Genomic DNA, 22,565 nt, shown 5'->3' with positions numbered 1-22,565 from the left:
GCATCTCAGAGTATGTCTAGACTACATGCCTCTGTCGGCAGAGGCATGTAAATAGACTACCCAACATAGTCAATGAAGTGGGGATTTAAATATGTCGGGTAGTCTATTTACATGCCTCTGCCGACAGAGGCATGTAGTCTAGACCTACCTTCAGTCCTAAGTGGCTGTTCCCCTTGAGAGTTTTGGCCTGGGACCTGACAACTGTCACAATACAGTATTGCTCTGCACACCAAAAGCTTTTCTAATGTCACCCCAATGCTCTTCTAATACCAACTCAATTCTGAGCTGCAGCATCCTCTACTATTGTTGGGTCAAGGTCCAAATCAACTCTGCTGTTGTGTCTGTGCCCTACAGTAGTCAAAAGTTGTTCCCTGGATATAGACTGACAAGTATGCCAGACTGTGTGGTGGTGTGGACAAACAAGAAGCTAGAATGAGCCTGGCAAACTCCTTTCATTTGTGACTTGCAACAAAATCTGAAGAAATTTCTCAACAGGAGAAAAATTAAAATATTGAATTCCAGTGAGCTACCAAGGTGCCTTTGCATCAAATGCAAATCTGATGGTATAGTAAATCAGATGCACAGGACCCAGTTTTCATTTACACTAATGCCACACAGGGAAGCATTTCACCATAAGAATCTTTAACAATATAAAATGACCATAGTATAAATTAAAGTTAGGTTCAAAGTCCATGTAGTACAACTGTTGGACTGTTTACAGCCATTGATTTCATCACATATTAGATACATAGATATATTTTAGTATGTAGCTTTGACCTCACCTTCTCAGCTAGTAATTCTCGGATCTTGCTAGCCTGCAAGCGGAATTTGAAAAGCTGGGTTTCCAATGCGAGGCACCGTTTCTGCCAGTCCATGCAGCTACCATTTTCCATTGCAAGCTCTGCCATGGCTAAGTTCTTTTTCTCCTTAGACAGCTCCTCCAAGATGCTCTAAAAACACTGAGAAAAGAAAAAAAAATACAAATTTAGACTGGCTATTCTGGAACAGATTTTCTTCTTTTGGCTCCTGCCCGAGAGCATGTAGGCAAGATGCCATCTCCCAGAGATTTTGGTTCTAGCCTATGATGTAGGCAACAAAATAGTGTAGGCTACCTAGAGAGACACTCCTTAGGGGATGATTTATTAATGGAGATTCTTTATATTCTAGTAAAAAGAGGCAACGATGAAAAATAATAAAAATACAAGTAAAATCTGATGAGAAACATGGTCATGTGAAAAAGAATCCCAGTCAAATACATCATTTAATGGCAAATTAAAATAGCAAAAAAACTGTCCGGTTTTGTTTTTTTAAGTGTACAAATGCTAGAGTCTATAAACCAAGATGGGTGAAGATACCAAGATGCCTTGTATTTAATGAGGCTATGGATATAAAAGGTATCACAGACACTTGGTGGAATGAAAATAATCAATGGGACACAGTAATACCAGGATACAAAATATATCAGAAGGACAGAATACCTCATGACCTTCTTTACTCAAAACCAGCTAGCCAGTCTAGCTTGGTAGCATCGGGGGCTGAGAAAAATTCAGTGAGAAGGACACGGACAATTTTTCCCTGAATTTAGATGATCTATTGCAGTGTTTCTCAGCCAGTGGTATGAGTACCTTCAGGAGTATTCAAGAGAAGTCTGGGTGGTATGTCAACGCAACTGAAATTTGGAGAAAACTGAATTTGTTTTAAGTTTTACAGCTCTTTATTATTTTTGTACTTTTTACACCCAAAGTTTCATCACCCGCCTGGCTACAATTAAGTTGTTTAAACAAAGGTGTTGCAATGGAAAAAAAAAAAAAAAAAAAAAAAAAAAAAAAAAAGATTGTGAGGCTGAAAACTGTAGGTACTTTTTTTTTTTTTTTTTTTTTTAGAAAAAGGGGTACTTCGTAAAAAAAACAGGTTGACAAACATTGATCTATTGTGTCCTAATATAGCCTTGTTTTACAGCTGCTGATTTCTTCAAAATGGTAAGTAGCCTGTTTGAGAACAGAGAGGCAGCTTCAGAAGACATATTTAAGAAGTTATTGCACACAAAGGAAATGCAGCTGGATCTAGGCAGTAGTAACAGGGACTTTGGGATTTACTTGCTATTTAGTGTACAGCAGAATGCTACACAGCTAGGACATTTTAAACCAAAAACCTCCACTGCAGTTTTCAGGTGCTACAGAGAAGACAGTCCCATCTCCTCTTTGGGTTGAATGGAGACTATCAAGACACCTAGATACTACTGCCAGCTGTGCTGTTACTCATGATACTAACCTAATTATAGGATACTAACCTAATTACATTATCTCCCTGTGCTTCATTTTCACCCCCATCCTTCCCAACCTGTAAATGAATTAAAAAAAAAAAAAAAGTGTATCCGCCTTTGTTAAAACACAATGAAAACAAGTGAAGTAAAAGAGCTTATTTAAGTTTTAAATATTTGGATAATTTCATGAGCAATATTCATATCAGCAACTATGCAGGCTAAAATGAAGTACTCAAGTTTCATATCTTCAGGCATTAGCTGGTTGTTGCAGTTCAACTTCAGAACCCTGTGGTCAGCCTTCCCTGTACACTACAGACACCATTGTCACTAGATAGTGGTCTTGTGGCCATCTCAGCAGAGGTTAAAATAAATGGGGTCACATACTGAATTTCTTTCACACCCTGCAAGTAGTCTTTTTTCCAGAACTGGAGACAGATATGGTATGCCTTTGCTACTGCTGCCTATGTGGTACCTTTGTTGTTCATTCCATAAATAGAAGACATCAATATCCCAGGCTGTCAATCTGGCACTTTCCAATCCAGGTGAAGTTCTCTCACTCATTCTCCCCTCTGCCCCCCTCCACTCCTTTAAAAAAAAAGCCACACCAAACCAAAACCCCCACCCCCCCACCAAAATGTTACAGCCAGTGCGTAATTTGTATCAGGGCAGCCCTGGCACCTCTAAGCTGGTAAGTTCACCATCCCAGCACTTCAGAGCAAGGTGACTGATCAAGAGCCCAGAAGATATCCCAGCCATGAGCCACAGTGCAGATGGGTGGAAATACCATACCATGCCACCCCAATTTCTGTGCTCCTACTGGTAGCAGTGCTGCCTTCAGACCTGGATGCCCAGACAACAGCTGCCCATCTTGACCCCTGCCACCTCTGTCGTCACAAATTAAGCTGGGGATAACATTTTGGTGCATTACCTTGAAAGCCCCTAAAATGATGCTAATAAGGGTGGGTGAGCAGGGGAAGGCAAAAAATACAAGCACAGTGCTCTAAATGTCATTTTCACCATGGTTTCACACTTGAAAATTTGGCTGCCGGTTTCTTCAGGTACAAGAGTCCAAGAATACTTTTCAGGGAGGATGTGGTACTTTATCTTAGTACTGCAACACTGGACCCGTTACCCAGACAATCCTGCTTTTGTAACACATACAGATTCCTCTGTCCCTCTGTGGGAACAAACTAGAGCTGAAAGACAAAACATCCACAATGCTGTCTGAGTCCTTGTTCTCATCTAAAAGAGATAATACAGAACTATGTAATGTCACAGCCAAGGTTAAAAAAAAAATCCTATATTTGACCTGCTTTATTGTTCTCCTGAGTAACTGCTTGCAAAGTTGTGTTTTTTTAAGCTGTTTTCCAAATACATGCATAAAATGTAGTTGAATTATTGAATTCAGTCAGCTAGAAGCAGCCTAACAATAATGAACTTATGTGTGCTGCCTGACCCCCTTGTGTACTCTTACAATAACTAGTGGAAGTCAAGACACATTCAACAAAAACATGGCTTTTTGGTTGCTGAGCCCACAACCCAACAAAGCACTTCAAGAGATGCTTAACTTTAAGTGAAAAGTCCAGTGTACTTCAATGGGCCCTAATATTTACAATTAAGCATACACTTAGGCTCCAGTCTGACAAAATTCTTAAGTGAGAGAATAAGCATTCAAAAAGTGAAGCAAAATCCTTGAACATCATGATCTTTAAGTCTATCATTGCAACACAGAAAGAGATAAGTTACTCCTCTAGATGAAGAGTAAGGAACCTTTTTTGGGTTGGGGGCTGCTGACCCACAGAAAAATCAGTTAGGGGCCACATCAAGTGAGAAGCAATCAAACCCCCACTAATATGGCCCTTGGGTAGGAGAGCCCTGACCACAGGGACTGGATACATGCAAGCTAGGGACCGCATCTGGCCCCCAGGCCTTAGGTTCCCTACCCCCGCTCTAGATGAAATCACCTTTGAGGTTTCTGCATTGTCTTTAAAATCTTAAAGAATTTAGGATTAGGGCTTAAATTCAGCCAGAGCCTTCTGTAGCAGAGGTCCCATAAATATTTTAAAACCTGGGAGCCCCACAGCCTCACTCCCACCCAAACTGACACCTTGAGTTCCAACTAGGGATGTTAAAATGTGTTTAAGTAAATGTGTAACCTCTGACATTTTGTGATTACATGGTTACACGCCATGTGGGAAGCAGTCAGCTCCCCAAGAGCCTGTGCACACAGAGAACCAGCTTTTAGGCCAGTTCCCCACGCACACTGGCTCATGACTGCCCACTGCTCCCCACCCCTCTGCACTGTTGCCCCTGATAAATTGCCTTTTAAGATGGCTCCCCATGCATACCAGGAGCCTATGTGTAACCGTGTACATGATTACACTTTCACATCCCTATTATATCACAGTGTTTATATCAGGCCCTACAGACAGACACCATTTTTCAAAACCCAGTGGCTGTGCAATAGTCACAAAAAGTCAGACCACATTGTATAACTATGATTCTTTTCAATGAAGTTAGGGCTAACTCTGTTCTAATGTGCCTATTTGAACAGAGATCCCAAGTGAAACTGTTCTCTTTTTACGCTGGCTTAAACAGATTTTAGCCTCACATCTTCAAGCATAAATTAAGGCCAAAAGGGATTGTTATGATCATCTAGTCTGACCTTCTTCATAACAGACCATAGAACCTCACCCAGTAATTTTGGCATGTAGCCCATAACTTCTGGTTGAACTATAAAACATATCATTTAGAAAATATCCAGTTTGGATTTAAAGACTGTGTGGATTTTCCATCACTTAATCTAATTGTATGGCTCAGTTGTTCCTTTTCCTAATTTAATTTTTCCCCCATATGAAATATTTGGGATATTTTTGCTTTAAAAAAAATTTAGAACAATGAATGCCTAATTTTTTCCATTAGTGGGATTAATAGAAATGTTGCTGTTAAATCTGAAATTTTAATTAGTCTCAATACCTGTGAAATTAGAAAGCATATACTTAATCTAGTAGGGCCAAGATTTTCGAGACTAAGGCTATGTCTACACTGGCCCCTTTTCCGAAAGGGGCATGCTAATTTTAAACTTCAGAATAGGGAAATCCGCGGGGGATTTAAATATCCCCCGCGGGATTTAAATAAAGATGTTCGCCGCTTTTTTCCGGCTTGTAGATAAGCCGGAAAAAAGCGTCTAATCTACAAGCCGGAAAAAAGCGGCGAACATCTTTATTTAAATCCCGCGGGGGATATTTAAATCCCCCGCGGATTTCCCTATTCTGAAGTTTAAAATTAGCATGCCCCTTTCGGAAAAGGGGCCAGTGTAGACGTAGCTTAAGTGTCTATAGCTAGGTTATTTAAATTAGTTAGGCACTTAAATAAATGGCCTGATTTTCAAGAGTTTTAAGCACCAAGCAAACCCTGCTAAAGTCCATAAGAGTTGGATGCACAGCACTTTGATTTAATAAAGACACTCACTGAAGTGCATAAATATGGATTTAAGAACCTGCCTCTAGACATCTAGTTTAAAAAAAATCTTTGCTGCATCTATAAAGTTTTCGATTAAGAGCAAAAAATGAGCCTGAGCCAAACTTTGGATCAAAAATTAGGACCTCTAAAACCAGTTCCAACTGTGGGGAAAATATAAGTCTGGATCAGAACTTTGTGATCTCCAGTAGGTCCACCTAACTTCCCTAAACTTTCAAATGTTCTAGTCTTAATCCAGAAAGCACCCATATTTTCCCCACAAAAAAGCCCACTGAAAGTGACATAGAACAAGCAATTAAGCAAGATGATTGTAAAAGCACTAGAGTGCAGCTCTCCATGCATGTAAAGTGTTAGGAACAATCAGTCCAATTTATTGTGAATTTTGTTTATTCCCAGCAACAATGAAAACTAGCGGCAATATTTCCATTTCTTCACTGGAAAGCATCTACTTAAGCAGTCTCTGGTGAGTGAGGTTAGAGTCAAGGAAAAGAATAAAGTGGAATGCTTGGAACTGCTCCGGAAGATGCCCCAAGTCTTTTCCTTGAGGTGCCGTTCAGATCAGCCTGTTTCAAAGATTTCAAACGAGGAGTCAGCAAAAGCACTGTGTGTTAGCTGTGCGAGGGAAGCCCCTGGCTCCAGTCAGAGCTCAGGGCTGACCCTCCCCGCTAACCTAAAGCCTCTTCTCCAGCATCAGGCTATTCCCCCTACACAAAAACACCACCGTCTGAAGAGGGTTTTACCCATGAAAGCTCATTACCCAATACGTCTGTTAGTCTCTAGGGTGCCACAGAGCTGCTGGTTTGTTTTTACAGTTACAAACTAACACAGCTACCTCTTTGAGACTTTCCCCCAGCCCAGGGGATGCTTCCGAGTGCCTGAGAAAGCCAGGCTGGTTGTGTGCCCCTTCCAGTTGGCAAAGCCCCGATGGGATGCGCAAAGCCCAGGCAAGACTAAGGCGAATGACACTAGTCTGCGAACCGAAGAGCAGGTTGGACTAACCGAGGGCGGGGGAAGAGGGAGCTCCCCCTTTCCAGCCAGGCCAGAGGGATGACGAGGAGCGAGGGATCCCCGAACTGCAACTTGCGCTGCGGAGACGCCCCGCCCGCCCTAGCCAGAGGGTCGCGGGGACTTGGGTTGCGCGCCCCGCTCGCACCACGCTGCCGGCTCGAGCCCATCCCCGCCCGGCTTTCGCGCGCAGAGGAGCTAGCAGCGAGCGCCCGACGCTCCGGCTGGACGCTGCTCTGCAGTCAGGTGCCGGGACTGCCCGCGGCCAGCGACCCGCCCGCCCGGCCTCACCTGCGGCAGGCTGCGCGGCTGAGCCCGAGGAGCCGCTCCGAGGCATGAATTGTTCTGGGCGTCTCTGCCGGGGCGAGCCTGCAGCTGGCGAGACGCGCAGCTCCCCCGGGGACGCCCCCGAAGCCGCGCGCTGCTCGTTCCCGTCCCATTCAGCGCGGTGCCCGGCGCCCCGCTAGCCTGAGAGCTGGGGTAGCCCTCCAAAGCCGCACAGGAACTGACATCATCGGCCCCGCGCTTTTAACCCCTTCTCTGGCCTGTGGGGCGGTAGCCCGGCCAGGCGGGTTCTCCAGTGGAAGCGCTGGGAGGCTCCAGTGAGGACTGAAATAGTGACAAGCCGGGATTGGACCCAGCCTTCAGCCCTCCCCAACACCAGACCCAGGGACTCACTGGCATTTTGGGGGGCTAGGAGAAAACACTATTGTGTAGATATGAAGAAAACAGGCCACTGCTTTATGTGGACCCCAGTAACTGGGGCTCAGCCATAGTGTTCCCTCTACGTTTTTCCATCCCTGTGCAGAATAAGTTTTGTTATGTGCACGGAGCCATGTGCGGAGCACCAGTAGAAAATCTGGTCAGCATTTGGATCTGTCCTTGGTGGTTGCCCAAGCACTGAGCTTACAGGGAACACTGCTCAGCCACTCCTGATTGCTTCTTTTGCCACCTATTTGGACAGGCTCTTTTTATTGGGACTCCAGTCTATGCAAATTGACCCACACTGCACTTCCAACTGCGGCTCAGCCAACTGTCCTGAGGCTGTTTTGGAGGCTGCTAGGCAAGCCAGGGAACAATCTCTGACCAAGCAGGCATGGCTGGAGGGCAGACTCCTTGCACCTTTTACACTGGGAAATAAATCCTTCGTTGATTCCTTGACTGACCAGCGCATCCTATCCAACCTCAGCAGCATAAAGACTTTCATCCATAACAGGAGCAGTTCCTAAACAGTGAGTGCACTGCAGCCAGCCCCTTCAACCTAAACAGTTTCTGTGCTGGATCTTGGCTGCTCACCCCAGCTCATCTCCCATTCAGTTGTGTGCACAATTACCTACAGTGCAAGTGGGGCACTAGCCTCATCCAAACTTCCATGCCTCATTGCAGGTTACTGTACTCAAGTGAGCATGGTAGGGATCAGTAGGATGCTGACATCTAGCAAAGAGGTAGTAGCTTGAGTTCAGGCAGTGTTAAGGTGCAAGGGAAGAGGATGAGGTTAAAGTTGCTGGGTGTTATAGCAGAAGTCTACTTCTGGTTAACAATCCATTAGAGGAGCCTACCCTCCTTGTATGCTCAAGCCATCTGCAACAATGCTTATATAAAGCCTGGGGAACAAAAGTTCATGCTTTCCGAAGTTTTTAAGGGTGTCCACTCTAACATGCCAAATGTTTTATTGCAGTAGGTGGACATTAGCAGCCACCTCTTCAGATTTATAGAACATACTTGCTGGATACTATGGCAGGCTATGTTACTGAAACACAGCTAGAAGGCTAGCTCTCTAAGGGTGCATCTACACTGCACCATAACTCAAAATAAGATACACAATTTGAGCTATGTAAATTGTGTATCTTATTTCAATGCTATTTTGAAATAGCGCCAAATGACAAAATAAGCTGTCTACACAGCACCAAATTTCAAAATAAAGCGCTATTCCGAAATGTTCCTTACTCCTCATAGAATGAGGCTTACAGGGACATTGAAATAGTGAGCCAGAAATAATGGACTTACTGTGAAGATGCAGGTTAGCTATTTTGGATGCTCCGGTGTCCTGAAATAGTGTTGCAGCGTAGACATACCCTAACCTCCCTCAGCTTCTTGCTGAGATGTGTGTGTCTGTGTGCTGCATGCTACTGCTAGCTGCAGGAGAGACTATACAATTAGACTTCTTTGTATGCTTCTAGGGCAGTGGTGGGCAGCCTGTGGCCTATCAGGGTAATCTGATTGTGGGCTGTGAGACATTTTGCTGATGTTGACTGTTAACAGGCACCACCTCTTGCAGCTCCCAATGGCCATGGTTCGCCATTCCCAGCCAATGAGAGCTGTGGAAAGCCAACATGTCCCTTCAGTCCCCTTGCCCGTAGGCACTGCCTTCACAGCTCCTATTGGCCAGGTCTGGCAAACCACAGCCACTGGAAGCTTCAGGGGATGGTGCCTTTGGACAGTCAACATCAGCAAAATGTTTTGTGGCCCCTCAGTCAGATTACCCTGATGGGGTGCAGATTGCCCACCATTGTTCTATGATTTGTCTTGTGCAGAAAGTAAAACTAGATTGTCGTAAAGGTCTCCTTCTGGTCTTAAACTCTATGAACCTGGGCTAGGGTGACAAAAAGAAATACCTTGGTCACATGACAGGCTCAGTATGCAGTGACTCCACATTGCTACCTTTAAATCTTCCCTTAAAAAAAGCAAATTGACATAAAATACAATAGCAACAAAAATTACACAAACTAATACTGACTTCTGGGTGTGAACCTCAATGGCTTTTTGATACTGTGGCCATTTGATCTTGTTTTTACATCAGTTCCTCTTGCAGGGATATGTTTATTCAATGACATGGATCCGCTATTAGGTCTGGGGTTGCTGTTTCCTGTGCTTTTCACAGTCAACAATGAGGTGGGTCTATGTTACTTCTGTTAGCATAGAAGCACTGTCAGGATATCCAAAAAAAAGGAAAAAACAATGTCCTTCTAGATTTTGTGTAGCTGTTTTCTGTTCCCCATGTCGGGATGGTTATAACATATGCCCTGGGTGAGAACGGTACAGCTGTTAATTTGTCAGGTTGATAGTGACATTCGGTTAGGAATTTAACATCCTTTCCCATTTGCAGTGGGAATAATTGCTTGACGTAAAGGTAGCAGTATTTCATTAGTTCTCATTTCCTGGAATATAGCTTTTTAAAACATTACTTCAGGCTTTAGCTCAAGAACTTGTTAGAGGGTGGCACCAATATATTTTGTCCTTCTGCTCATGTATCTCTGAAATGGTGAGTTGTGATAGTCTAACAATACTAAATATGGATCCCTTAGATTAGCCGGGGGAGGGGAGTGTTGTTTTTATTAAGTTATTTGCTGGTTATATTGAATTTTATTTTCTGCTAACTGATATATCTTTGGCTTGAAAGGGCTTGCTGTAATGTTTCTGGACTGATGTATCAAAGATAGTTGCAGAACCAAGTTACTTGTGGGCCATTTCCTGCTCTTGACTTCTCCCAAATACCTTGCTCAACAAACTGCAATTTATTATTATTGCTATTAATGTTTTAATGGAGGCAACATTTTAAGGTTCAATGGGCCGCAGTCTTACAGGATTCCCATGTTAGAGAAATGGCAGCTCAGGAGTCTGTGTGGTGAGTTATGGTAAGTTTCAGTACTCAAGGAGTTAAAGCACCAAGGCTGGGTGTGTATAGGCAGTTGCTTTGTATAAAGTTTGGTGGCTGAAGAATGTCCTGGGAGTCATGCTTTACTGCCTGGGAAGAACAGTGGGCCAAATTCTCATTACAACCCTACTGGTTTCCCTGGTGTAAATGACAGAGAATTTGTCCCAATGAATTTGAAGAGAGAACAAAAATCTCTCATAAAATCCTGGCTAAGAGACTGACACACACTGGTGGCTCACAATCCGGTGGAGACATTTCCTGGTTGAGAAACATGAGGAAGAGGACAGTGGAGTCATAAAGAAATAGCTGTTATACATCCCTTATTTGTGGTCAGCCTCTCCTCAGAAGTGCTTGTATTGACTTATCAAAAGAGAATTGTTGAACCAAGCCATTCAGCTGTGGGCCATTACCTGTTCTTCTCTACTCACAAATCCCATGCTGAACAAATTGTTATAGCTCAGTTAGAAGTTATAGCCATGATGCAGAAATTACTGCGTGAGTTTCTATGGTCAGTATTGTGCAGAATGTCAGACTAGATCTTAAAGGTCTCCTTCTGGTCTTTTTTAAACTATATGAATCTGGGTCAGGGAGACAAAAATAAATACCTTAGTCACAAGAAGTTCCTTTCTCCCCTAAAAGGAAACCCTTTGGGGAATTCTTAGGCACCTTGGCACTGGTTACTTATTACAACACTTTAACCTACAGGAATAATGATTAACATAAACACAGTGTTAGCAACCAGAGTGCCTCTAGGTACTGTTGGCAGCAGATGTGGGAATCACTGGGGCTGTGTCCAGACTCAGGGGTTTTTTCGAAAAAAGTAGCCTTTTTTCGAAAAAACCTCACCTGCGTCTAGACTGCAGCCGCGTTCTTTCGAAATTAAATCGAAAGAACGCGGCTTTTCTTTCGATGGCGGTAAACCTCAATTTACGAGGAAGAACGCCTTCTTTCGAAAGTTCCTCTTTCGAAAGAAGGCGTTCTTGAATGTAAATAGGGCTTCTTCGAAAGAGAGCATCCAGACTCACTGGATGCTTTCTTTCGAAAAAGCAAGCCGCTTTTTCGAAAGTTCAACGTGCAGTCTAGACGCTCTCTTTCGAAAGAGGCTTGCAGTCTAGACATAGCCTGGGAGAATGTCTTTGGACAGAAAGTTGTAATATCACCATTATCAGGTCCTTCTCTGCACAAAATCCTGCCTGTCTCTGCCCTCACTTTCTATCTTTTGCCAGTTCCTTGCCCACCTCTGCCCAATTCTCTGCCTGTCTCATCCCAGCTTCCTTCCCAGCTTCCTCATGCACCACTGGTTCATTGTCAGTCTTTCTGGTGTAGCAGGACAGGCTTCCTGATTCAGTTAATATGCAGAATGCCCCTTGAAATCCAGAAAATTTGGTAAGTCTGAAGTCAATGGGAACAGCTAGATTCTTAACCCCTTTTAAAAATCAAATTTATTTAGGTGCCAAAGTATGGATTTAGGAACTTAACTTTAGGCGTCCAAGTTTGAAAATCTTGGCCTAATATTATTTTAATATGTTATTGATTTCATCACACAATCAGCCTGTGACAGCCTTGCCCCCTTTCCTGCCCTGGAGGAAGGGGGATGGGAAGCTGCGAGTCCATCATGACCTGACCTGCCCACGTCGTGCCCGTCCTGGGATGTCAGGTCTTCTATACGTGAGGTTCTCTAGCCCCTCACCATTGGGTACTCCTCGTCTGACATGTTCCCCCCTTGCAGAAGGGGGGAAAAGGGAGGCCCGGGCCCGCCCTCACTCACGGGCCCCAGCCCAGGGCCCTAAGGACTCAGACTGCCTGCTAGTCTGGGTCCGGCTGACGGGGGTGTGCCCCTAAACGCATCAGCCCACGGGCTTCCTCACCGCCCTGCCCTGGGCTCCTTCCTTTTCCCCCTTCCGTGGTCCTTACCCCGGTGGCGTCGGGTCTCAGCAGGGCAACGGCTCGGGGTACATCAATGTCCTTCCTGGTGGGTCCAGTCTCTCCATCCAACTCCCCCCCCTTCCTGCGTTGCCCGGCGGTATTTGAAGCTCCCGCCGTGCCGGTACACCGGCGCTCGTCCTGCCCCCTGCCTGGTCGGCGCCGTTGATTGGCCTTTCAGCCCGTCAGGGCTGGCCACAGCACCTCTCCGGTGGCGTCTTTGCGTTCGCTCAGCTGAGCCACGCTTTCGCTCAGCTGAGCCGCGGCGCTGCCCCGCCAAGCCACGCCTCCGCTCAGCCGAGCCGTGGCGTCTCTGCTCAGCTGAGCGGCGGCGTCCCTGCTGAGCTGCGGCTTGGGAACAGCTGGCGCACAACCGGTATCTGCTCCACGGGTTCTCTGCCATGGCGCAGAACCCCTGGCCCTCAGTGCGGGGTCTTGATGCCCCGTCACACAGCGTTAGAGCTGAGTGCCTGACTTGCTGCCCTGGGATTCCAGCTGAACTGTGCTATGAATGTGAGATGGGAGACTACAATTGAACTTGGGTAGACCAAGAGACATCCCTGGGCTGAATAACTGTAACCTGAATGGTTTAATGTACAGTGTTGCTTAGAGTAATAAGATTTGATTTAGCTCCATTCTTCATCCCTATTCTTCCCTAAATAAGTTCTATTGTTTAAAACCCTGTTTATTTCATACTGTCTTCATGGCTGAGGATGTTAGGGAGATTCCCAAACCGTCCTTTGTGGCTGATGAATCGGATTGAAGTGTCATGAGAGGAGGTTTTGGAACAAATTGAAAAACTTAACAGCAACAAATCACCGGGACCGGATGGCATTCACCCAAGAGTTCTGAAAGAACTCAAATGTGAAATTGCACAAGTATTAACTGTGGTTTGTAACCTATCCTTTAAATCAGCTTCTGTACCCAAGGACTGGAAGACAGCTAACTTTTAAAAGGGCACTAGAGGCGACCATGGCAATTACAGACCAGTAAGTCTAACGTCAGTACCGGGCAAATTAGTTGAATCAATAGTAAATGTGATGGGGCGCCGGTTCTGACCGCCCCGGAACCGGGGACGTCCCGCACTCCAGAGCCCGCGAGGGGCAAAAGGGCTGCTAGCAGGACCGCCGCGGCAGTTGCCGTGGCGTTCGCCGTCTCCGGAAGCCAGAGATGCAGCTGCCCGCAGGCAGCAGCCCGAGTCATGTGCCCCACGTGTACGGGGCCAGCTGGGGGCAGTGACGTCACCCGAAGGGGATTTCCCTTTCCGGGTGACGTCATCAGAGGGCGCCTGGGTGAAGGGGGCGGGGCCGTGGAAGGCGGGCCCTTCAAAAGAGGCCAGAAAGAGCAGAGAGGGAAGGACGCTCCGGCCAGGGGAGAGGAGCCCTGTACAGAGGGAGCCGCGGTCAACGACCGGAGAGACGGAGCAGCGGATCACCGAGAAGGCGAGCTCGGCGAGGAGGAAGAAGTGACCCAGGACAGGGACGGCAGGCAGCGGCAACGCCTTAACCGGATCCCGAGGGTTGGTGAGTTACGGGCGAGTCCTCACCAACCAGGCAGCGAGCCGACGGTGCTGCCTTTAGGGTCCTGGGTCGGGACTTGGAGTGAGGACGGGCCCAAGTACCCTTCCTCCATCGTGGGCGCCGTATAACACTCAGGAAGACCTAGGCTTAGGAGGCTCTGGACCGGGCTTCGGCCCTTTTAGCTTCGGAGGGGACGAAGCTGGGAGAGCACATTAGGGGCACAGATTGTGGGAGAAAGGACAAAAACGGGAGACATTGGCGGGTGGCCCCGATGATGACAGGGCTGTAGGCCTGAGGGGCAACCTGGCCTGTGACAGTAAAGAATAAAATTGTCAGACACGTAGAAGAACATAATTTGTTGGACAAAAGTCAATATGGTTTCTGTAAAGGGAAATCATGATTTACTAATCTATTAGAGTTCTTTGAAGGGGTTAACAAACATGTGGACAAGGGGGATCCAGTAGATATAGTATACTTAGATTTCCAGAAAACCTTTGACAGGGTCCCTCACCAAAGGCTCTTATGTAAATTCGGTTGTCATGGTATAAGAGGGAAGATCCTTTCATAGATTGAGAACTGGTTAAAAGACAGAAAACAAAGGGTAGGAATAAATGGTAAATTTTCAGAATAGAGAGGTGTAACTAGTGGTGTTCCCCAAGGGTTAGTCCTAGGACCAATTCTATTCAACTTATTTATAAACGATCTAGAGAAAGGGGTAAGCAGCGAGGTGGCAAAGTTTGCAGATGATATTAAACTGTTCAAGATAGTCAAGACCAAAGCAGACTGTGAAGATCTTAAAAAAGATCTCACCAAACTGAGTGATTGGGCAACAAAATGGCAAATGAAAGTTAATGTGGATAAGTGTAACGTAATGCACATTGGAAAAAATAACCCCAAGTATACATACAATATGACGGGGGCTAATTTAGCTACAACTAATCAGAAAAGAGATCTTGGAGTTATTGTGGATAGTTCTCTGAAAACGTCCATGCAGTGTGCAGCGGCAGTCAAAAAAGCAAATAGGATGCTACGAATTATTAAAAAAGGGATAGAAAATAAGACAAAGAACATCTTACGGCCCCTATATAAAACTATAGTATGCCCACATCTTGAATACGGCATACAGATGTGGTCTCCTCACCTCAAAACAGATATTTTGGCATTAGAAAAGGTTCAGAAAAGGGCAACTAAAATGATTAGGGGTTTGGAATGGGTCCCATATGAGGAGAGGCTAAAGAGACTGGAACTTTTCAGTTTAGAAAAGAGGAGACTGAGGGGGAATATGATAGAGGTATATAAAATCATGAGAGATGTGTTCCTATAATATAAGAACTAGAGGACACCAAATGAAATTAATGGGTAGCAGGTTTAAAACTAATAAAAGAAAGTTCTTCTTCATATAGCACACAGTCAACCTGTGAAACTCCTTGCCAGAGGAGGCTGTGAAGACTAGGACTATAACAGGGTATGTCTACACTACAGTGTTATTTCGAAATATCTAATTTTGAAATAGTTATTTTGAAATATCTTATTTTGAAATAATGCGTCTACACACAAAATGCATTTCAAAATAGCTTTTTGCTGTTTTGAAATAGTGCATCCACACTGATTGGATGCTGAATCGCATTTAAGGCCAGCCGGACTGGTTCCGGCAGGGCATCAGATCAGAAGTTATCTTGTGGCCAGGGAGGCCAGCAGGGCACCCTGGGAAGGGCTGGAGGCTCCCTATTTCGAAATAAGCGTCTACACAGTGCTTATTTTGAAATAGCAATTTCGAAATTGGCGCTATTCCTCGTGGAATGAGGTTTACCAATTTCAAAATAAGCCCTCCGCTATTTCGAATTAATTTCGAATCATTGTCTTCGGTCCACCCCCTCTGGGGCACCTGGTACTGGCCACTGTCGGCAGACAGGACACTGGGCTAGATGGACCTTTGGTCTGACCCAGCATGGCCTTTCGGGGGGTATGTCTACACTACCCTCCTAGTTCGAACTAGGAGGGTAATGTATGCATACCGCACTTGCTAATGAAGCCCGGGATTTGAATTTCCCGGGCTTCATTAGCATAAGCGGGGAGCCGCCATTTTTAAATCCCCGCTGCTTCGAACCCCGTGTAGCGCGGCTACACGGGGCTCGAACTAGGTAGTTCGGACTAGGGTGCCTATTCCGAACTACCGGTACACCTCGTTTCACGAGGAGTAACGGTAGTTCGGAATAGGACCCTAGTCCGAACTACCTAGTTCGAGCCCCGTGTAGCCGCGCTACACGGGGTTCGAAGCAGCGGGGATTTAAAAATGGCGGCTCCCCGCTTATGCTAATGAAGCCCGGGAAATTCAAATCCCGGGCTTCATTAGCAAGTGCGGTATGCATACATTACCCCGCTAGTTCGAACTAGCGGGGTAGTGTAGACATACCCTTACGTTCTTATCTCAGAACTTTGCCTATGTGGTAGATGGATGCTCTCAACAGCAATCTAGGTTTCAGAGCATTACATAGAATTGTCCTTAGTCTTATTACACAATTTACTTTGTGCTTGTACATACTCGCCAGCAAGCCACACCTGCTTTTGCCAAACTACACCCTGTTGGAGGCAAAAGACAAAGTTGTATTCCCACTCCCTGGCTTCAAAAGCAAGGAACCTCACAACTATGTGCATGTCAGCTAGTGTGATTTAATGTAGGAAAATTACTTTGGAGTTGGCCGTGCTGATAGGAACTTCTGCTATTATTTAGGGATGTGGAGATTCAACTGGTTAAACCATGAGTGAGGCTTACCAGTTAAGGTTAACCAGTGGGGCTCCCTGCTTTCTGCGGGACAGGGGCTGAAGTGGGGAGCTCACCACGGACAGGGGCTGCTCCAGCATAGCCCCTGCCTGAAGTGGGCCCAGGTGCCTCACTGGCAGGGGCTGCTCTGGTTGGGACCAGGGCACCTCGCAGACAGGGACTGCTCTTACAGGGTATGTCTACACTGCCACCCTAGTTCGAACTAGGGTGGCTAATGTAGGCATTCAAAGGGGCTGCAGGAATGTGCTGGCTGCCACTTCCAGCAGCTCCCATTGGCTGGGAATGGCGAACGGTGGCCACTGAGAGCTGCAGTGCAGAAGTGCCTCAGGATGGTCAATGACAGCAAAATGTCTCATGGCCTGCAATCAGATTATCGTGAGGGGCTGCAGATTGCTCACCACTGCCACAGAACCTTACCTAGTAATTTCTGCGTCAAGCCCATAACTTCTGGGGTTGAGCTATAGCATATCTTCCAGAAATATGTCCATTTTTGACACAAAACACTTAACGTGATGGAGAATCTACCACATCCCTAGGTAAGTTATTCCAGTGATGAATTACCCTCACTGTTAAATAATGTACCTTGGTTCCTACCTGAATTTCTTTAGTTTCAACTTCATTGGATTGTATCTTGTTGTGCTCTTTTCTGGTAGATTAAAAAGAGAAATCTATTGTCAGAAATCACCTCTCCACATAAGTACTCATAGGCTGTAACCACGTCTTATCCTTCTTTTGGATAAATTAAGTCAATGGAGCTTATTAAATTTCTCACTATTTTGTTATGTTTTCAAGCAATTCCTAACAAAGACTTGATCGTAAGATTGGGACCAAGAAATAAAATCCGGTTTCTTAACAGTATGTCTGTAGGTCTCAGACCTTTATTACAGGCTTTGTCTTTGCTACTAAATAAGGTGGGGTTTTGTTTTTTTTTACTTTGTGGGCAGTTAACACATGAGCTATCCCAAGATAAAAACACAGTGAAAACCAAGAAGTTTAGTTTTCATAAGGTAAACTCCCTGAGATCAACCCCTAGTGTACATATAGAATTGTTTACCTCTTGGTTTACCTTGTGATAAAACTAAAATTTTCTTAAGTCCCTAGTCTTTACTGTGTTTTTATCACACTAATTAGTTACCCCAAAGTTAGAAAAAGCACTTTTTTTAGCAGCAAAGACAAAGCTTGCATATGGATAAAGAAAAGGAGTAGGCCATGTGGGAGTAGACAGGCAGAGGAGGAGGAGAATGGTGCTTGGTAGCATATTTGTTTTGTATGATCATTGTATAGCTGGTATCAGGTGGTATGCAGCACATTATGTTTTCACATACCAGAGTGTTTCCTGCACCCTCCTCTGAGTCCACAGGCTGCAGAGGTAAATGCTGTATAAGTGATGTCATATATTACATATCACATGGAAAAACTGTATTTAACTCCCTCGCTGTGGGTGTTGAAATCTACCCAGGGGAGGAGAAAGTCCATCAAGGATTGAGACCAACTGATGGGCCTTATCTGAAGAGGAGTAACAAAAGAAAGGCTCTGGTTCTGGTGACTGGGAATAGGGTATAGAACTTTTCATTTCTAGATCACTGGCTCAAATTCAGACCATTCTGTAGAAAGCAAAAGCTGTTATGATCTGATGGCTATTAGGGGGCTGATGTGAAAAGAAATGGTGGTCTCAGTTAGGGTTGCCAGATGGTTTCAACAAAAATACTGGACACATTTGACATTACATCACAATCTACATTATATCTTATTTAGAAAATACCGGACATTTATATTTTCTCATTTATAGTTTCTCAATTTGTTTCCTGAACAGAAAGCTCAAATACTGGACTGTGCGGTTCAAAACCGGACACCTGACAACCCTAGTTTCAGTCCAATTTCTCATACACAAATGTCCATACCATAAAACCCACAAATACAATTTACTTTGCTGAGCCTTCCACTACAGAGACCCTGGATCCTGGAGACTAAATTCTCTTCTGAACCTGACAGGTATTTCTGGGAAGTCAGGGCTTGGGCAAGGAGAAGGAGGCACTGTTTTTGCTGTCCATGTACCTGCTAAGAGGATGCATAGAGGATTTCAGTTTCCAGAGCTGTCAAGCCAAAACTCTAAACAAGTAAAGATGAAAGTAGGTCATGGGGTGCCTTTCTGATCTGTGATAATCTCAGTTCTCAGTGCAAACAGCCTGCTGCAGCACAGTGCTCAGAGCAGAATCGGATTTGGAGATGAGCAGAATTCCCTGATATAGAATCCCTATTTACTGAAGTTTATTTCACTGGAACCAGCAAGCCAGAGTGTTATGTTGGGGTGGGAGGGGGGGCGGGAGGTGTGGGAGAGAAGGGGAAAATTTCTAGTAAGAGATATGGTTGGTTGGCTTTGTTAGAAGGGCCTTTGGCTCCCTTCCTGGTCTGACACATGAGTCAGACTCCCAGCTGCCAGATGTTTGCATTCTCTGCTCTGGTATCTCTCAGGCCTGTCAATGAAATGTGTGATGGGAAGGAATTATCTTGGGGGAGGGAGTGTGTGCGTGCAGAGAGCCCCTGCTGAGCTCTTCACAGCCTGATTCATACAGGAGAGGTCATTCTCAGGTTGTTGTAAATAACCCTGGAGACTGTGCCAGCTAGAACATTGTCCCAGACAACTGTGCCAAAACAAGTGGTGATGTTAGAGCCATTCTTCTTGGGGATCCCCTGGCATGAGATTCCTCTTGCATTAGTTTCCATGGTGACTCACAAAGTGAATAGGAAGACAAACACTGCTTTCCTAGCAATGAAGAATAACACAGAGGTCAGTGACTGGGGGTTCTCTTGCTGTCCTGTCTAGCAGAATACCTGGTGAATTAGTGCCAGTCCTAGTCCCTGACCTGGCATGGAGAGTTCTACTGAGCCGTGCCATGGCAGGGATATTGCTGAAGGCAGTAGCTGATTCTTGCAGGTGGCATTACTAGGCAAATACAATGATGCTAAGTGTGGTTACTAGGGAGCACTAGTAAATATGAGCGAGTAGCACAGGCAAGTGGCATTATATGACAGAGTCAAGTGGTATCTCTGAAAGGTGGCATTAACTGGCACTGTTTGGGAATATAAGCAATTGACATTAGCATGTGGCTCTGTCAAGTGGCATTCTGGAGTGAGTGTACACACACATATATTATACAGATGTAGTATGCACTCTCTAGACTTTCTGAGATCTCCAAACAACTTTTCATGTAAAATATCTGAGGTTTAATCTTTGGAATAGATGAAAAATGTGTGCAAAGAATGGTCCACTAGAACATCCTCTTCATCAGGTCCTAGCAGCCTTTCCCCACAGATGCTGCCCTGCAGGTCTCACCATGACTTGTTCTCCATTACCAGCACAGATACTACACTGCACTGTACCATTCAGTCCAGCTTGGCAGCTGTTGTCTGCCTCTTACTTTACAGCCCCGCCATGGAACAACTTGTGACACAGCAGTAATCAGACACAGAGGAGGCCTCGAGGGTGAAATGAGACGGAGAAGGGTGGATGGTGAATTTTCTGATCTGCATCTGTTTTATTTTGTAATGTAAGGTTTCTGGGAGAATTCCAGGGGAAAGATATGAATGGAGGGGGCCAAAAGATAAGATGACTTTTAAACACAATATTTAGAAAGTAGCCACTTATCTTGGATGCCTCAGTTTCTGGCTGACTGATTTTAGAGTGGCTGAGAACTTACATAGGGTTGCACAGTGTCCAGTTTTCAACTGAAACACCAGGTTTAAAAGGGACCCTGGTGGCTCCAGTCAGCACAGTTGACTGAGCAGTTAAAAGTCCAGTTGGTCTTGCAGTGGGGCTGGCAGGCTTCAGGCTCCATACGGCTCTGGGGAAGCATCCAGCATGTCCCTCTCCACATGCTGCCTCCGCCCTGAGCACTGGTCCCACAGCTCCGATTGGCTAGGAATTGTGGCTCGAGGGGCAGTGCCTGTGGGCAGAAGCAGTGCACAGAGCCCCCTGGCTGCCCTTCAGCCTAGGAACTGGAAGGAAGTGTCAACACTTCCTGGGAGCCACCTGAGGTCAGTGCTGCCCATAGCCTGCATTCCAAACCCCCTCCCACACCCAGACTCCCTATGGGGGTCTGCACTCCCTCCCACACTCTAACCCCTTGTCCCAGCCCAGAGTCCTCTTCTGCACCCCAAACTCCTCCCTCTTCATCAGCTCCACCCCAGAACTTGTACCTATAGCCGGAGCCCTCACCCCTTTCTGCATCCCAGCTCCCTGCCCCAGTCTGGTGAAAATAAGCAAGTGAGTGAGGTGGGGGAGCAAGGCCAGATTAAAATTTTGTTACTGGTGCCAAATACATTTGTGGGCCCCCATGTAGTCATCATCAGCCCCTCCCAAGAGTGGGCCTGGTGTGGCAGTGCTAGAGTATATCTGGTACTGAATCCCAGGCATATTTTTCATTTTGATCATACACCCCTCCATGACTGTAATGTACTGCCATACAACTTCTGCAGCTTCCCTTTTTTTTTCATTGAGCTGAACACCCAGGTGGATTTACCAGCATCTGTGGTAAGCAGAAATGTCATAGTGATCAGGAGAAACTCCCCACAGACATGTCTCCTTCCTCATTCAGCCATTCTAAAGCCATGCCTCCAGGTTCACCCTGTTTCATCAGCTTCAGAGGGGTAGTTGAGTTAGTCTGTAACAGAAAAAACTTAAAAAACAACAATAGATTAGTAGCGCTTTAAAGACTAACAAAACATGTAGATGGGATCATGAACTTTCGTGGGCACAGCCCACTTCTTCAGATGACAGCAAACTGAAATAACCACCCGGAGAAGTGAAAAAACAGATCAATGGAGCCAAAAAATACCCAGACATGAACTACTTTAAGACAGACCAAAAAGAGAAAACAATAGAATTCGCCATCAGGCCACACCTTAAACCACTCTAACGCATTATTAATAATCTACAACCTTTCCTGGAAAATAACCCCTCACTCTCAAAGGCGTTGGGGGAAAGGCAATCCTCGCTTACAGACAACCCCCTAACCTCAAACAATTTCTTTCCAATAACCATGCAACACACCTCTATCACAATCACCCAGGAACCCACCCCTGTAATCAGCCCCGGTGCCAACTCTACCCACACATCTACACTAGTGATTTCATCACTGGACCCAACCACATCAGCCACCAAATCAGAGCTCATTTAACTGCACATCCACTAAAATCTGCTTGTGTGTACCTAAAGCTGTCTATGCCCTCTCGTGGAGCTTTCCCACCCTTACTTTTCATTTTAACTTCTTGTGGGTTCCACAAACCTCCCTTACTCGGCTTCAGGTAGAGGTGCATTGTCTACTCAGCCCTCCCAATTCTTCTATAGGGGGCGGCTGGCTGAGGCCACTAGCATCCTTAATCCAGTCCGAGGAGTCTTCTGAGCATGATATTTGGGCCAAATCCTTCTAATTGTTGTGTATACGTGTCCCCTAATCACAGCACCACTCTCTTCTAGCAGCCAGAGCCCTCCTTTCATGGCAAGCTGCTATGTTTGGGTCTCACAGCTTCCCCCTCCTTTTCTTGTTGCTAATTGCAGAGGTAATGCTGGGAAATACAGTTCCTTCCCTGCTCCAGGGCCAGTTCTCTAGGTAGGGAGCTGGCCAATGAATTACAGCTCCCAGGGTACTGTAGGCTCTTAGCTCCCATGCTGGATCTGAGTGCTGCTCTGTGGCAGGCTCCCACAGCACAGTGAAACCTGGCACCACAGAGCCACGGATGCCATGGTATTACTACTGCAGGGGAGAGTGAGTGAAAGGGGGGGGGAATGGAGTATGTGGGGGTGGGGCCTCAAAGAAGGGGCAGGGCCTCAGGGCCAGGTACAAGGTAGGACAAGGGTGTTCTGTTTTCTGCAAGTATAAAGTTGGTGACCCTATGCTCTCAGTTTTAGTGAAGTCAAGGGAAGATGTGGGGACTGAG

The 22,565-nt window shown here is 45.7% G+C and overlaps 1 protein-coding gene and 1 long non-coding RNA gene across 9 annotated transcripts in view; one reads left to right on the top strand and one right to left on the bottom strand.

The window, feature by feature from the left end:
* Nucleotides 1-7,243, bottom strand: part of PLEKHH1 (pleckstrin homology, MyTH4 and FERM domain containing H1) — a 101,149-nt gene extending 93,906 nt beyond the window's left edge. For 3 of the 8 annotated variants that reach the window (XM_075927385.2, XM_075927388.2, XM_089778533.1), the window contains exons 1-2: nucleotides 7,040-7,242; nucleotides 783-959 (exon numbers count right to left, since the gene is read on the bottom strand). In XM_075927385.2, coding sequence (XP_075783500.2) covers nucleotides 783-908 — 126 coding nt within the window. In that variant the 5' untranslated portion in view covers nucleotides 909-959; nucleotides 7,040-7,242. Of the gene's footprint in view, nucleotides 1-782; nucleotides 960-7,039 lie in introns of all 8 variants that reach the window. The other 5 variants (XM_075927390.2, XM_075927391.2, XM_014568639.4 and 2 more) reach the window with 3 other exon arrangements.
* A 90-nt stretch (nucleotides 7,244-7,333) lies between these two features.
* Nucleotides 7,334-22,565, top strand: part of LOC142829153 (uncharacterized) — a 33,947-nt gene continuing 18,715 nt past the window's right edge. The window contains exon 1 of the long non-coding RNA XR_012903498.2: nucleotides 7,334-7,980. This is a non-coding gene — a long non-coding RNA (uncharacterized LOC142829153). The remainder of the gene's footprint in view (nucleotides 7,981-22,565) is intronic.

This window comes from Pelodiscus sinensis, chromosome 5 (assembly GCF_052426305.1).
Source record: "Pelodiscus sinensis isolate ZL-2025 chromosome 5, ASM5242630v1, whole genome shotgun sequence".
Lineage (NCBI taxonomy): Eukaryota > Metazoa > Chordata > Testudines > Trionychidae > Pelodiscus > Pelodiscus sinensis.
The sequence above is the reverse complement of the archived record's forward strand: the minus strand, read 5'-3'. Positions and strand labels throughout refer to the sequence as shown.